This window comes from Nymphaea colorata, chromosome 3 (assembly GCF_008831285.2).
Source record: "Nymphaea colorata isolate Beijing-Zhang1983 chromosome 3, ASM883128v2, whole genome shotgun sequence".
Taxonomy (NCBI): Eukaryota; Viridiplantae; Streptophyta; class Magnoliopsida; order Nymphaeales; family Nymphaeaceae; genus Nymphaea; species Nymphaea colorata.
The window spans coordinates 14,115,227-14,130,073 of NC_045140.1; the positions used below are offsets into that span (position 1 = coordinate 14,115,227).

Sequence of the window (14,847 nt, forward strand, 5' to 3'; positions counted from 1 at the left end):
GGCAAGATATCGAAGGCCATTTGGCAGGATGCCCAACTTATTTGGGATAAGCTGTTGTCCAAAAACAGCTTGCACGAACAGAATATGAACTGGTTTGCAACAGGCGTTGAAGCGGAAGATGGCAGATTGGTTCCCCCTTCACCGTTCCATGCCCACCTCCCGATCCTTCACAACCAGGACGTGTTCAAAATGGCGTATGGTATTTTTGACCCAAACAGGCAGACGGCACTTGCTGGTCTGATCACCCTGAAACAATTCAATATAAGAGCTTACCTGAATGCTTTGGAAGAGATCACCTTGTGGCTCTTAAATGTCTCAAGTGAAGTTCAGGTCATGGTTGGGCCCAAACATTGAAGATCTCATACCAAATGATTACTTTCTAACCCCCATAAAGCTGACATTTACAACTCTTTATTCATCTGCTGCAGGAATTTTGCTTGCATTTCTTCTGGCAACCCTTGTAGCCCTATGGGGTCAAATCTACATGGGACATCATGCCTTATTAAGTTAGGTGGGCCATTTTTTTATGAATAAAATTTTGGGGGCTAACCTCGGCAGGCTTTGCATCGGAAAGTTCACCTGGGAGGGTTCCCCTAAGTTGGGTGTTCCTATCAGAACAATATTTTGATTGCCAAAGGATTACTGGCGAATAGAGGGTGACCCATGCCGCCATTCATTTTGAAGGTCCAGACATTAGCTAGTAGCCTAGTACCATTGGCTACTGGCACATCAAGGAAACTTATAGTTGGGATACCCTCGTGGAGGCACAGTCATGAAGTATCAAGAACAGTTTGAGAGACTAAATAACGTGGTGCGAAGTTGGCCCCAAGAAGCCTTCATTGGGGCTTTCATCAGTGGGTTGAAGGAGAAGTTGATTATCAAAGTGCAAGTGATGAGACCTCGAAGCTTGTCAGAATGCTTTGAAATGGCCTAGATAGTAGAGGAGAAATTCACATGCCTTCATTTGTCCAACAAAACTTCAAGGAGAACAGGGGATTTCTGTGAGGGATAGCCAAAATAGAGGCCCCAACGGCGCCTACGACAGGAACCAAGACCACTGTCGTGCCTAGACAAGTCATGCGACATCTTACGTCAAAGCAAAATTGAAAAGAAATGCCGGCAGGGCGTTTGCTTCCACTATGATCGTCCATGGGTGTCAAGCCACAATTGCAATAGCTACACATGTATCTTGCTGAGGAAGAGGATGCACCTCCAAACGAGAATGATGAACTATCAGGAGCAGAGGAAATGGTGATGCCAGGACAGCAGCTACCACCAGAAACTTCTGTTCATGCACTACCGGCAATGAGGTGCCATAGTTGACGAGAGCAATGTTGTAAAAAGAGTATCATAAGTCGTATCAGTCAAGCTAATAAATACGCTGTATCTTAAAGTATCGTATGTGTATCACAAAGATATTTTTAAATTCAAAAAAAAATTAAAAAAAAAAAGAAAAAAATCAGATAAATCAAGAAAAATAAAACATATATTTTTTTAATGAAAAAAACATGTTACACATAATGGCAGGCTTATTATAGGTATGAACTTACTTCAAAAACATTAATAAGTGGGTCATAATATCATATAGCAACACAACATGAACTAAGACATCAAGAAAACAGAATTTATAAGATGATTTACATAATAACTCATAAGTCATAAGATCCATAACACATCAAAAACCAAGTTTTACGTACACTATACATCACATCACAAGACAAAATTGTTCAATGTTAATGCAAATAACAAATGAGAACAGCTTCATTCATAATCTTTATCATCTCATTCTCATTTTCATCTTTCGTAGAAGATATAAACCCTCTTTATATAAATAAGAATCAACCATCCATGCATCAGCTTCATTCATAATCTTTATCATCTCATTCTCATTTTCATCTTTCGTAGAAGATATAAACCCTCTTTATATAAATAAGAATCAACCATCCATGCATAAATCTGCCCTCAAATTGACAATTTCATGGTGAAACTGATTATTCCTTTTGAAAATTGCCACAATTTTCCCCTTCTTCAACTATTAAATATGTTCAGAAATGAAGAGAAACGCAAGTTTTAAACATTAGTTTGAAAAGGGGTGGTTTTAACCCCATATTTTTCAAAATAGACATGTATGCGATACGGGGTGTATTGCCCTATATCATACGATACAAGCTGTGTATCACACGATACACGCGATACACATACGATACACCACCTGTTTGCGATATAAATGGTGTATCGTATCGTGAATTTAAAATGATACGGTCCCATATCGTACGATACATACAACACTGGATGAGAGTAGAGGATGACTACAGGGTCATCAGGTGAGTGTATTGGTGGACATTGGATCCACCCATAATTTTTATTTGCAATAAATCTGCCATTGTGTTGGAGTGATACAGGGCCAAAGATTTCCAGTGGAACTTCACACCTTGGCCATGGCAGGTGCAGACCTCGTGCTTGGCATCCAGTGGTTGTGTCCGCTAGGTGAGGTGATGCAGGATTTTGTGGGAATGAGAATGTGTTTCCAGGGGAAGAGGAAGGATCAGCTCACATTGGACGCTGCCCCTAAGAAGCCTGTGAGGCATCAGCTCCACATGCTTAAGGGATTGGTGGCATTGGCATCCTTTCTACTACTATTCTACCCTAGAATAGCACTGCATAGAGGATGAGAGCCTGCAGAAGACCAAAATCTGCAGGAAGACTCAGACCAAACTATTAACCGCATTCCAAAATCACCTTGGTGTATACATTGGGAGTTCTGCTTTGCATCAGAAAAGGCAATGCTTTTGGAGATACAATAAAAGCCTTTTCTTATTATTTCTTGAGTGTGATCAAGTGGTCATATTCATGTGATTAGAGTCTTTAAGACATGTAGTGGTGATTAACCACTTTGAATTGCAAAGACTTCTACTTTTACATGAACTTTACCTTAGCATTGGAAGATCCAGAAGCACTAGTAGCAGCCTCTTGTTGATATTGCACCTGCTTATGAATTTCCAGATGCAATTCAGGTGCCTACAAAAATCCAAAGGAAACCAGATAAACAAAGTAAGCAACTCTTAAAATAAAATAACTAAAGAGATAGCTTGTTTGAAGGTAAATCATGAACCAAACATATGCCGCACAATCACGAGTGGAATATACACTGCAATATATATTTTTCACAACAAAATGCAGGCTGTTTCCTTTGCCTATTCACTACAAACAGAGGAAAAAATAGAATAGCCATCAACATGAAAGGTTGTAGGCTTGTAAAAAGCAGTTTACTCTATACATAGCTGAAAGAGTCACCGATATTGGTGATGTATGTTTTACTAGAGATAAGGTGCAAATGGGTCTGATCCAGTATGAGGGTTCTTTAAAAGATCTTCATATAGTTGTCTAAGATCCGACACATTCACATCCTTAATCATGGGTGAGTGTTGAAAAAGTTGAAAAGTAGTTTAAACGTCAACGATTAGCTACCCTTAACAGATGAAATGAGGAAAGGGGACAAGAAAATGCGAAAGTTAGTCAAACACGTCTAGAAACAGTTTAATATGCTAGAGGTGCCAAAGATGCATTACAAATTAGCTTCATGGGTAACAACAACCTGATACAAGGTCAATTATTATGCAAGAAAAAGTTTAAGTTTAATAGGCACAAAATTATAAAGGGGATATCATTACTATTGAAGAATACTCCTATGAATCTAATCATACAAAAATGCTTAAGACATGACAGGAACAAATACCCTATCAGCCAACTCAAGGGACTTCAAATAGATCTCGTTTTCTGGATCCTGCAAGAGAAATTGAACCATGTCATGTAATATAAAATTAAAGGGTGACAAAGAGGAAAGATTTTTAGAATGAAAGGTAAGAGCTATAGTACATGTTAAGCAACTAAAAGTCTAAATCAATACAATCAACAATTCATTTGCTATAACTCATGCATGACACAGACAGTGCACAGAAATCTATTTGTGCAAAAAGCATGAAAAAGTTCTGTCATATACATCTGTAACAATTTATTTATCGACAAAGCCTGTTAAACGTATAGCTCTCTTTTCATGAAAGAAGAGGTTCTATTCCTTGCCCATGGCACGGAGCACTATTCCGACCTTGAAACATGTTGTGGGTAACTGAACAATGTATGAAGGAATGGCTTTCTTGAACTTGTATTATGTCCAATCTAAATCCAAGTCTCTGAATATTTAGCTGATCGGTGTCCAGATTTTATTCCAACGCACACAAGACTAGATTGTGGATGGGCTGGACAGAGTATGAGGGCTTTGTGTTTCTTGGACTTGCATTATGTCCAATCTTTAGCTGATCAGTGCCAAAATCTTTTCCAATAGGGATGAATTAGATCCTTATGGTTGAGCCCATATCATGCATTCTTGATTCTGTGTGCTTCATATTCTACTCTGTGCTTCCCGAGCCTTCATTTGCTAAATAATCTTTTGACTGCCAAGGGCAAGATCTCCAAGTAGTCATTCAATTTCGTTATTACCTCACATATATCAGAAACAGAATACCATATAAAACAGCATTCTGGCTATGAAGTCAATCACAGTAGTGCCAAGTGCCAACACTTTCAATGGTATACTGTCAGACTAAGAATCTACTCAGCTTCATGATCAATAATATAAATAACTTTGCATATGAATCATAACTTGCAAAAGAATCGCGAAAATGAAAAAAATACAATCCCACAATTATCAATATCAAGCACACCTCTTCAACTGCCTGTTGGAAACATTCAGCTGCCTTCTTGAAATAAACCTTTGCAACATCATGCTCGGGAGTAAGAAAGGCATGGGAAGTGTGGGCATTTCCTAAGCACCACAAAGTGTCATGCTTCCTTGGCTGGACTTCCAATGCTTTGTCAAGTTTAGAAACAGCATCTAGCCCGAGAAAAACCAAACATTAGCCTTAGAAGCATGAGAGCAAATATCATTATCAGGCTTTTGACAGTCAAGAAAATTTGACAGTCAATTGAAAATTAACTTTTCAAAAAGAAAATTCCCTCTGAGGAAAGGGTCAATGCCGGATTAAAAGCTAAGAAGAAAATACAAACACAACAAAACACCAAAAGATATAAAGCAATTATCATATATAAAAAGTACAAGAATACAACTTGCTCTCTCTCTCTCTCTCTCTCTCTAAACCTGAGAACCTATAGAGCAGGAACTTAAAAACTTCTCTTCTTAGTCAAAACCCATGGGAAACCAAGCTCTCTGAATAGGAAACTATAATCCAGGAGTGTATAGGAGAATGTGAGAACCTACAGAGCAGGAAGCAAAAACTGCCCTTGGTGGTCAAAACAAAGAGGAAGCAAAGTAGTTCTAATGTTCCTTCAGTGACTTAGTCTAATGTACAAATAGTGATTGACGGAGTTGAGCTTCAAGATAATTGGAGAATTGTTTTGAGCTCAGGAAGGTCAATTCACGGCAAACCCAAGATGACCCTTCGGGCAGGGCAATTGGCTAGGCAAGAAAACGTGATGGCTGTGGTAGTGGTGAAGACAGGCTAGATATCATGGGGAACAAAATAATACTCAAGAAGGCTGTTAAAATATATTGTAATGGGGAACCAGGTCCATATCTGGACCCGGTCCTATGGGGCACGGGTACCGAGGCTGGCTCGGTACCCTAGGCGGCACTCTTTCTCTCCCTCCTATATATTCTTCACTTACGTGTAATTGTTGAGTTAAGTGAATATTATTTTCTCTCTCCTAGGGTTGCGGTTTGCCCCTAGGTCAGAGCTTTCCCGTGGTTTTTCACCTCTTTCAGAGGTTTTCCACGTATATCGTGTGTTCTTTCTCTGCTCTCTCATTGTGGTTCGTGTTTCTACATGGTATCAGAGCCAACGCGTGTGAGATCGTTGGTGTGCGAGTAGTGTTTTCCGCCGTCCAGGTACGCCGCCGCCGTCGCTGTTCCCAGCGCTGCCGCCGTCCAGCGCCGCCGCCGTTCCTGCATTTTTTCAGCGCCGCCGCCGACTGTGATTTTTCCGCCGTCGTGGGTTGTGACTCTTCCGCCGCCGGTTGTGACCTTCTTTGGTGATTGAGATGGCTGACGCGGTGATCCCCAAGATTGATGATGCCCTGGACACGGGCAGCAATACCAAGAGTGAGAACTTGCCTGTTCATGTCACCTCCATCCGGCTGAACAAGGATAACTATCTCTCGTGGTCTGCTGCCCTAGAAATCGGAATAACCAGTCGTGGTCGCTTGCACTATATCACTGGGGAGAAACCTGCACCTTCTAAAACTGATTCGCAATGGCCGACCTGGGCGTTGGAAGATAGTCAGGTTAAAGTATGGATTATTAGTTCGGTTTCCGCAGATATTCAGCCTTTGATCTTGCGTAAATCGACTGCATATGATATGTGGACTGTTCTTGAACGGATGTATGGTCGTAAGAAGCGTGTTTTACGTGCATATCAAATCAAACGTAGCATATATGCTCTTAAACAGGGTGATTTATCTGTTGCCTCCTTCTATGCCGCCCTGAAGACTAAATGGGAGGAACTCGATTATCATGTGAATGATGACTGGAAATGTGGTTTAGATCATGCCTTGTATTGGGAAAAGGAATGGATGGACCGCACCTTTATCTTCCTTGGAGGCCTGCGTGATGAGTTTGAATCCATTCGGAGCCAAATTCTTAACTGTGATGAGATTCATGGGATCGAAGAAGTGTATGCTCGTGTTGAGTCTGAGGAACAACGGCGCCAGATTATGCATATTGACTCCAGTCAGGGGAGTTCTCCAGCAGCCTTTGTGAGCCATACTTCAGGGACAGGGCAGCGTCCTACTCGACGGTGCAGCCATTACAACAAAGTGGGCCATTCTGTTGATTTTTGTTGGGATCTTCATCCTGAGAAGCGTCTCATCCGGGGTCGTCCTCCTCCTAATCGCCGTGCTCCTTCTGTGCCCGAGCCTAGTTCGGGGTCGTCCAATGTTGCCAAATCCAAGCTTTCCTTAGATCAACTCAAAGAGTTGCAAGCATACATTAGTCGTTTGTCTACCCAGGATGATGCTTCTACTTCTGAGGGGGCTAAGTTAGCCTAGGCCCTTGTTGCTACTAGTGATCAAGGTAATTCCTCTCTCGGTGATTGGATTGTTGAGGCTACTCATCATATGACAGGGGACCCTAAGATGTTTCAAGAATACAAGTTGACCTCTGGGCAGCAGCGTGTGTCTATGACTGATGGTTCTTCTATCTCTGTGGCTGGAAAAGGGAGTTTATCATTACTGAACAAATATTGTCTTCATAATGCCCTGCATGTTCCCAATATTCCCGTAAATCTGTTATCTGTCAGCAGTATTACCAAAGAGCTAAACTGTAATCTAATTTTCTCTGCTGATCGTTGTTTCCTGCAGGACTTGGGGACGGGGCAGAAGATTGGGATTGGTTCGGCTATTGATGGCCTCTACAGACTGCCCGTACAGGTTGCTTCTGCTTTGATTTCAGCCACTAATGGACAGTTGCCTGGCGTGGATGACAGATCCGCCATTATGCGTTGGCACGAGAGACTTGGTCACCTTCCATTCCAGTTGCTTAAAAAGTTGTTTCCTAGGATGTTTCATTTTGTTTCTTAGGACACCTTCGCCTGTGAAGTGTGTCAGTTGTCTAAGCATGTTAGGGCCTCGTACCCTATTTCGTTCAATAAAGCTAACCGTCCTTTTGCTTTGGTTCATTCTGATGTTTGGGGTCCTTCCGGAGTACCCACTTGTCGTGGCTTTCATTATTTCATGACTCTTATTGATGACTACTCCCGATGTACGTTCGTGTATTTGTTGAAAGAACGTAGTGAAGTTCCCGGCATTGTCAAAAACTTTGTTGCATTTGTTGAAACTCAGTTCCAGACCTCTGTTCAAGCCTTCCGTACTGACAATGCCCGAGAGTATGTCTCTCAATCCCTTGATGACTTCTTGCGAAGCAAGGGTATTATTCATGAAACATCCTGTAGCTACACCCCTCCTCAGAATGGCGTGGCTGAAAGAAAAAACCGTCATTTGTTAAATGTTACCCGGGCCATTATGTTTCAACGTCATGTCCCTAAGAGGTACTGGGGGGACGCACTTCTCACTAGTGCTCATCTTATTAACCGTATGCCTACTCGTGTGTTGAATGATCATTCCCTTTATTCTGTGTTGTGGCCTACTCAGAATCCCTGGCCTTTGAACCCTCGGGTGTTTGGGTGTGTTTGTTTTGTCCATGATCATAGTCCCACTCTCAAGAAACTTGATCTTCGGTCCATCAAAGCAGTCTTTTTGGGGTATTCCTCCACCCAGAAGGGATACAAGTGTGTTGACCCTAGCACTTCCAGAGTATATGTCTCCAGGGATGTTACCTTTCATGAATATGAGGCATACTTTCCTGCGAATCCTCTTCAGGGGGAGTGTCTAGGTGACAGAAGGGAAGAGTATTCTTCGCATCAGTTGATTCAGTTCATGGATTTCTTAGATTATACGGTTAGTTCTCCAAGTGTGAAAGACGCAGTCAGTGATGACAGAGACAGTCAGATGGAGGGGGGCCCTGTGGAAGAACAGTCCCGTGATCACTTATTTGGTCAGGTTTAAAACAGGAAGAAGAAAGATGTGATGGAGGACGTTGATGTTACCAATCCCAATCTTCCCAATCTTGTGAGCTCCCCGGATGATCCAAGTCCAGTGAATGAAGAACTTCCCATAGCCCTGCGCAAGGGCACCAGGTCATGTACTTCTCATCCTATTCAGAGATTTGTTTCGTATGCAAAACTCAGTAAAGACTACAAGTGCTTTGTTACTTCTTTATCTATGGCTGTTATTCCCAGGTCAGTGGAAGATGCCAGGGAGGATCCTAAATGGCTACAGGCCATGACAGAGGAGATGGACGCCCTGAAAAAGAACAATACGTGGGAGGTTGTTGATATCCCCAAGGGAACTCACTTAGTTGGTTCCAAGTGGGTGTTTAATGTGAAGTACAAACCTTATGGCACTGTAGAACGCTATAAAGCTCGTCTTGTTGCTAAAGGGTTTAGCCAGAAATATGGGATTGACTATCTTGAGACGTTTGCTCCCGTGGCAAAACTGAAGACCGTAAGGGTCATCTTAGCTCTTGCAGTGCAAAAGAAGTGGAGCATGGACCAACTTGATGTCAAGAACGCCTTCTTGAATGGTCACCTTGAGGAAGAAGTCTATATGAGCATGCCGCCTGGATATGCTCAAAACGGGAAGTGTTGTTATCTCAAGAAAGCGTTGTATGGTCTCAAGCAGTCCCCTAAAGCTTGGTTTGAAAGACTAAGGGTTGTAATGAAGACTAATGGATATAAACAGGGAAATGGTGATCACACCCTCTTCACCAAGCAAAGAAATGGTCTGGTGAGCCTTCTACTTGTATATGTTGATGATATGATTGTCACAGGTGATGACGAAGAAGAAAAAAAGAAGATGAAAGAAATGTTAGCTGCGGAATTCGATCTCAAAGATCTGGGCAAACTAAGGTACTTTTTGGATATTGAGATTGCGCGATCTGAGACTGGACTTGTTATGAGCCAAAGAAAATACACTTTGGATCTTCTAAAAGAGACAAGTAAACTGGGATGCAGGCCCTTCCTACTCCAATGGAGTCTGGCACAAGGATAAGTATCAAAACTGGGACTATCTTGGATGAGAAAGGAAAAGGGAGGTATCAACGGCTGGTTGGTAAACTTATTTATCTCACTCTTACTCGCCCGGATATTACGTATGTTGTGGGTGTGTTAAGTCAGTTTATGCATGCCCCTACTGATTGTCATTGGAAAAGTGCTGAAAGAGTATTGGGATACTTAAAGAATGACCCAGGGAAAGGACTGTTCTACACTCGACAAGATCAACTCAGCATTGAAGGATACTCTGACGCCGACTGAGCAGGATGCACAGATACTAGAAGGTCTACCACATGATACTGCATCTTTCTTGGAGGTAACCTGGTGGTATGGAGAAGTAAAAGACAAGAAGTTTGTTCCAGGTCCAGTGCTGAGGCTGAATACAGGGCGGTTGCTATGGGGGTTACAGAGATGTTATGGCTCAAAATTCTTTTAGCAAATATAGGCGTTAAAATGGAAGAGAAGATGAGGATGTATTGTGACAACAAGTCTGCTATTAACTTGGCAAACAATCCGGTCATGCACGACAGATCCAAACATGTGGAGATCGATCGCCACTTCATACGAGAACGCATAGATTCAAAGGAGTTGATTCTGCCCTATATGAAGTCTGAAGATCAAGTTGCTGATGTCTTAACTAAGTCTTTATGTACATCTCAATTTGAGAAAAATGTTAGCAAGCTTGGCATGTTTGACATGTATGCCAAGCTTGAAGAGGAGTGTTAAAATATATTGTAATGGGGAACCGGGTCCATATCTGGACCCGGTCCTATGGGGCACGGGTACCGAGGCTGGCTCGGTACCCTAGGCGGCACTCTTTCTCTCCCTCCTATATATTCTTCACTTACGTGTAATTGTTGAGTTAAGTGAATATTATTTTCTCTCTCCTAGGGTTGCGGTTTGCCCCTAAGTCAGAGCTTCCCCGTGGTTTTTCACCTCTTTCAAAGGTTTTCCACGTATATCGTGTGTTCTTTCTCTGCTCTCTCCTTGTGGTTCGTGTTTCTACAAAGGCAATCAATAAAATTCTCAGGACCATGAAACAAAACCTCAAGAATATCTCATGAACAAGCAATAGATTTCACAGGGTGAGAAAAGCACAAGAAACACCCACAAACAGTTCAAACTAATGAGATCTTGTCAATATATTTACTGAAATTCCTACAAGTACTTTGCTAGAATGGGGTTCAAGCCCCGAACTTAAAGTAAAGAAAACATGCTATGAAGAATATAGCGTTGCTAAAAACTTTTAAATGGCAGATAAATTAACAGTAAATTCTGTTAGCAAGTAATAATATAAAAAAAACACATCGGATGTGCAAATGCAAAAAAGGAAACAAGAAAGTTCCTTAATGTATCTAGCACACACTGGTTTTATGATCTAATAGCTGGAAGGTGGTGAATACTGTAGCCAAAGAAATACAATGAGTGATTTCTCTAATGGTGCATCAAGTAGCCAAACATGATTTAACAGTCATGCCAACAGTTGGCAACAATGGTGATACTGATAATAATGACTATTATCAATGTCATTTTCTTTCTGGACTAAAAATTGGTTCTAAAACTTGTATAAAACAAGTTTGTTCCTTTCCAATGAAGATTTTCCTTTCACATATATCCAAAAACGTGACTCGATAATATAATGGGAACAGAGTATACCCTTCACCATCTTGATGCATTCTTGTCCTTGCTGAAACTGTGATAATTCCAAGAGTGCACCTCCCCATCTAGTCAAGTTCTGTCCACAGGATTTGTTATGAATTATAAGAACAAGTCATCTGCATGATCATATTATCTTTTTCTGATAAAAAAGAGAAGCACATGTACCAAATCAAAGCAATAGAAAGCACTCCAGCATCCTTGATCATGAAACTGGACTCTCAGGAGACAAGAACTTTGTGTCACCTTTTAACCGCCATTACAGTGGCAGAACCAGGGGCTGACAGGGCCATGGCACCACCCCCCCAACACCAAACCATGATGTTGAAAAATCAAGTTTTATTTTTCAAAAGCCTCAGAAATTCTTATTTGGGCCCTGTAAAAATTTTGGAAAATGTAATTGGCCCGAGTCAAAAAAATTCAGAAATGTTGTTTAGTTTATACAATTTTCAAGTTTGGCCCCCTTTATAAAAAATCAAAGCTCTCCTGACCACAAATACCCATTTCAAACAAGAACAAAGAAATTGTCCTATTAGATTTTAATTGAGAATAATATGTACATGCCACAGTCAAAAGACTGTATAGACGCCCTATGGCCTATACTAAATGACAAGAAAAAGCATCCCATAAGTCCAAGAGAGCATTACTAACAAATAAAAAAGGAACTACAAGTGGCACTCATTGGCTTCCAAAAACATTACAGGGAAAGAATACAATCTTTTGTCCTGCAAAAGGAAGCAAATACAAAGAAGAAAGAAAGAAAAAGTAACAACAATAATTCTTTCAGCACACTGCTAAGTGCTAATGCAAATGATATGAACTACCAAAATCAACTTTCCAATTTTAATCATTGTCACAGATTATCATTCGTCAGTTTTATGCTGAGATTTTTCTTGCCATTTTCAACAAAATTTTTTAAATATCGCAGTATTTTGGGGTTTTTTCTTTTTTTGCTTGCCAAGATTATCGTGCTATTTTCAAAAATATCTTTCAGTTTGGTTTTCAAGAAGCCAAAGGGGCCAAAACAGCACTACATGATCAAGATGTGTATAATCAACAAATATAGAAAGGAATTCTAGATTGCTACCGATTTTGCTGCACCGTTATCTCTTCTTTAGTCTTGTTATTTCTAGAGAAAATCCACGTGACAAATATGTCCCCAGCCGGGTAAAAGTTCTGACTTCTGATGGCATACATAAACTATATATGACAAAATAACCTCAAACTCGTAGGCTTCAAAAAACCATAATCTAGCAAAAGTTTATTAAATGCCATGTCATTCGCATTTTCCCACTGGGAGACAAACTCAACAGTAGCAAGCAGAGGTGTGTCGAGAAAAAATGTGAATCTATATATTAATCCATAAAGCACGGGGATATTAGCTTCCCTTTGGGCAATAAGGTCTCCATGTCACGACTCATGACACTTTAACACTTCTCCGGTAGCTCGCAGGGAGGTCCAAGAAAAATAACACCGGAAATGTAGAGGAAAGGATGCAGAGAAACAGCATGAAAATGTCTAAACCCTAAACCCACGAAGACGAGCATAAAACCCCATGATGATTGAAGTACTTTCGGGATCATCATTAACAAGAATGATAACACCGAAATGCTCAACCGATTCCCGACTTCCCGTATTCGTGGTTTTCCGCTAAAAGGCGCAAGAGATCAAGCTCTTTGGCCCTTCCTGATCATCGAAGATGATCAATGGGCGGGAAATGGACAAAAGCATGATCCAGAAAGGCAGTCGTAGAAATCTCCCTATTAATGGGAAAAGAAAAAAGTGAAAGAAGGAAAAGCAACAGCGGCTCACGTCAGCGTCGAGGGGATCCTTGGCGTAGTTCATCTCGGCCGTCTTCCTCGCGGCTTCGAAGAAGAGAAGGCGATCAAAATCGTTGGCGGGGATGCCGTCCATTTCTCTCTCTCTCTCTCTCTCTCTCTCTCTGAGAAGAAGGAACTCGACCGTCGAAGGAAGGAGGAGAAGCCTCGTGGTTTCTCTGCCAAGCAGGAGGCGACTGAGGGAAAACAATGGCGGGTCGGCCTCTCTCGGCGGCGCCCAAATTAGAGCTTTCGTCACAGGGACGCGTCAAGACCCACTGACACGGAGGAAAAAAGTAAGAAACTTTCATTTGGAACCTACCTTTTACCTATAATTTCAAAAAGTGATACCTGTTAGAATCTTTTAGAACTTATTTTTTCATTCCAAATAAAAGCCTAAAATAAAGTAAACTTTTGCTAAGTCAAAAACAAAAAACATTAGCTAAATTAGTAAAAAATATAATTCCCAACATAGAATAATATTGAAAAATGTTATAGCTAATGTTTCTGTTGTTCATTAGGTTAACAGAAATTTACTTCATGCCTTTATATGTCGGTTTCAATACTTTGGAAGTTCTTTGCAACACTGCAAAGGTGCACCTGCACATACAAACATAGCTGTTGACTTCATATCAAAAACTTTCAAATGTGATTTTTGAACTTGATCTTCATTTTGTTTAACTTTTTTGCCTGATAACTAAGTAATTAAAAAATTGGCACTAAACTCTAATCTCAGGAGCATTTACTATAACTTATTGTGTAGCAACGGTTGAGGGTCCTTTTAATAACAGTTTATGAAGCTTTTTGCGGTGAACTTCAAAAATTTAGCCATCAGTCAACATTTGGAAGAGAGAGCACTGAGGACAATTTATCGTGCTGCGACAACTTATAGTAGTTTTAACGATGGTTTATGATGTTTTTAAGAGCAAATTTTAAATATCTAGCCATTTGCCAACATTCAGATGAACCCGACGAGTCCATTTGACGTCGGCAGTCCGATCGCGCGGGTTCGGACGGATGAGATCATGGGATCGGACGGTATTGTGTTTTATGACCCCCGCACTCTCTCTCCTCCCTCCTCGCTCGCTCGTTCGCAATCGCTCCTCCCGACCGTCTTCCATTCCCTCCCCTGCACCGGTGCCCTCCTCCTCTCTTACCCTACCCTCCCCTGATGGTGGCCGACGGATGACGCCTCCACCACCGGTGCCATCGCCGGACCTGAAATGAATCCGGCCTCACCTCCACCACGGGGCTGCGCCATCGCCCTCTTCCACTAGACATCGAGTCCTCCTGCCGATGGGTCTGCGCCGACAGGCTTCGGTCACCTTCTCCCGCCGATTTGACCCTCCTTGTTTGTCCCATTCGCCTACAATAACCCTAACAGAGGGAACTCCATCGGATTCCCTAGGTCAGGAACTCTTTAGGGCTTCCAAGGGAACACCGTCGAGTGATGAACCTCCATCCGCCGCTACCCTAGATTCTCCCTGACACTGGCCACCTCCCTCTTTTCATCACTCTTTCTGTATCTGTCGCTCATCCCTCATCTGGGGCTCCTTTGCAATAGTTGAACAAAAGGTGAGACATTGTTGTTGTTGTTCTCTAATTTGCCTCCCAAAGAAGTTTTTATAAACCACCAGTTTGGATGGATGAAAAGGAAATTATAGAGGGAAAGAGTGTTTGGATGAACGAAAATGGAAGAGGGAAGTGGAAGGAAGATAGGAGGGAAAGACTTTTTTTTTTTTATATAGGAGGGA

General features: G+C 41.6%; 1 protein-coding gene across 1 annotated transcript in view; it reads right to left on the minus strand.

Moving 5' to 3' along the window:
• Window positions 1-13,341, minus strand: part of LOC116249702 (mitochondrial import receptor subunit TOM20-like) — a 31,117-nt gene extending 17,776 nt beyond the window's left edge. The window contains exons 1-5 of the mRNA XM_031622914.2: window positions 13,089-13,341; window positions 11,277-11,355; window positions 4,722-4,891; window positions 3,737-3,784; window positions 2,932-3,018 (exon numbers count right to left, since the gene is read on the minus strand). Of these exons, the coding sequence (XP_031478774.1) occupies window positions 2,932-3,018; window positions 3,737-3,784; window positions 4,722-4,891; window positions 11,277-11,355; window positions 13,089-13,190 (486 nt within the window). The 5' untranslated portion in view covers window positions 13,191-13,341. The remainder of the gene's footprint in view (window positions 1-2,931; window positions 3,019-3,736; window positions 3,785-4,721; window positions 4,892-11,276; window positions 11,356-13,088) is intronic.
• Window positions 13,342-14,847: the final 1,506 nt, after the last annotated feature.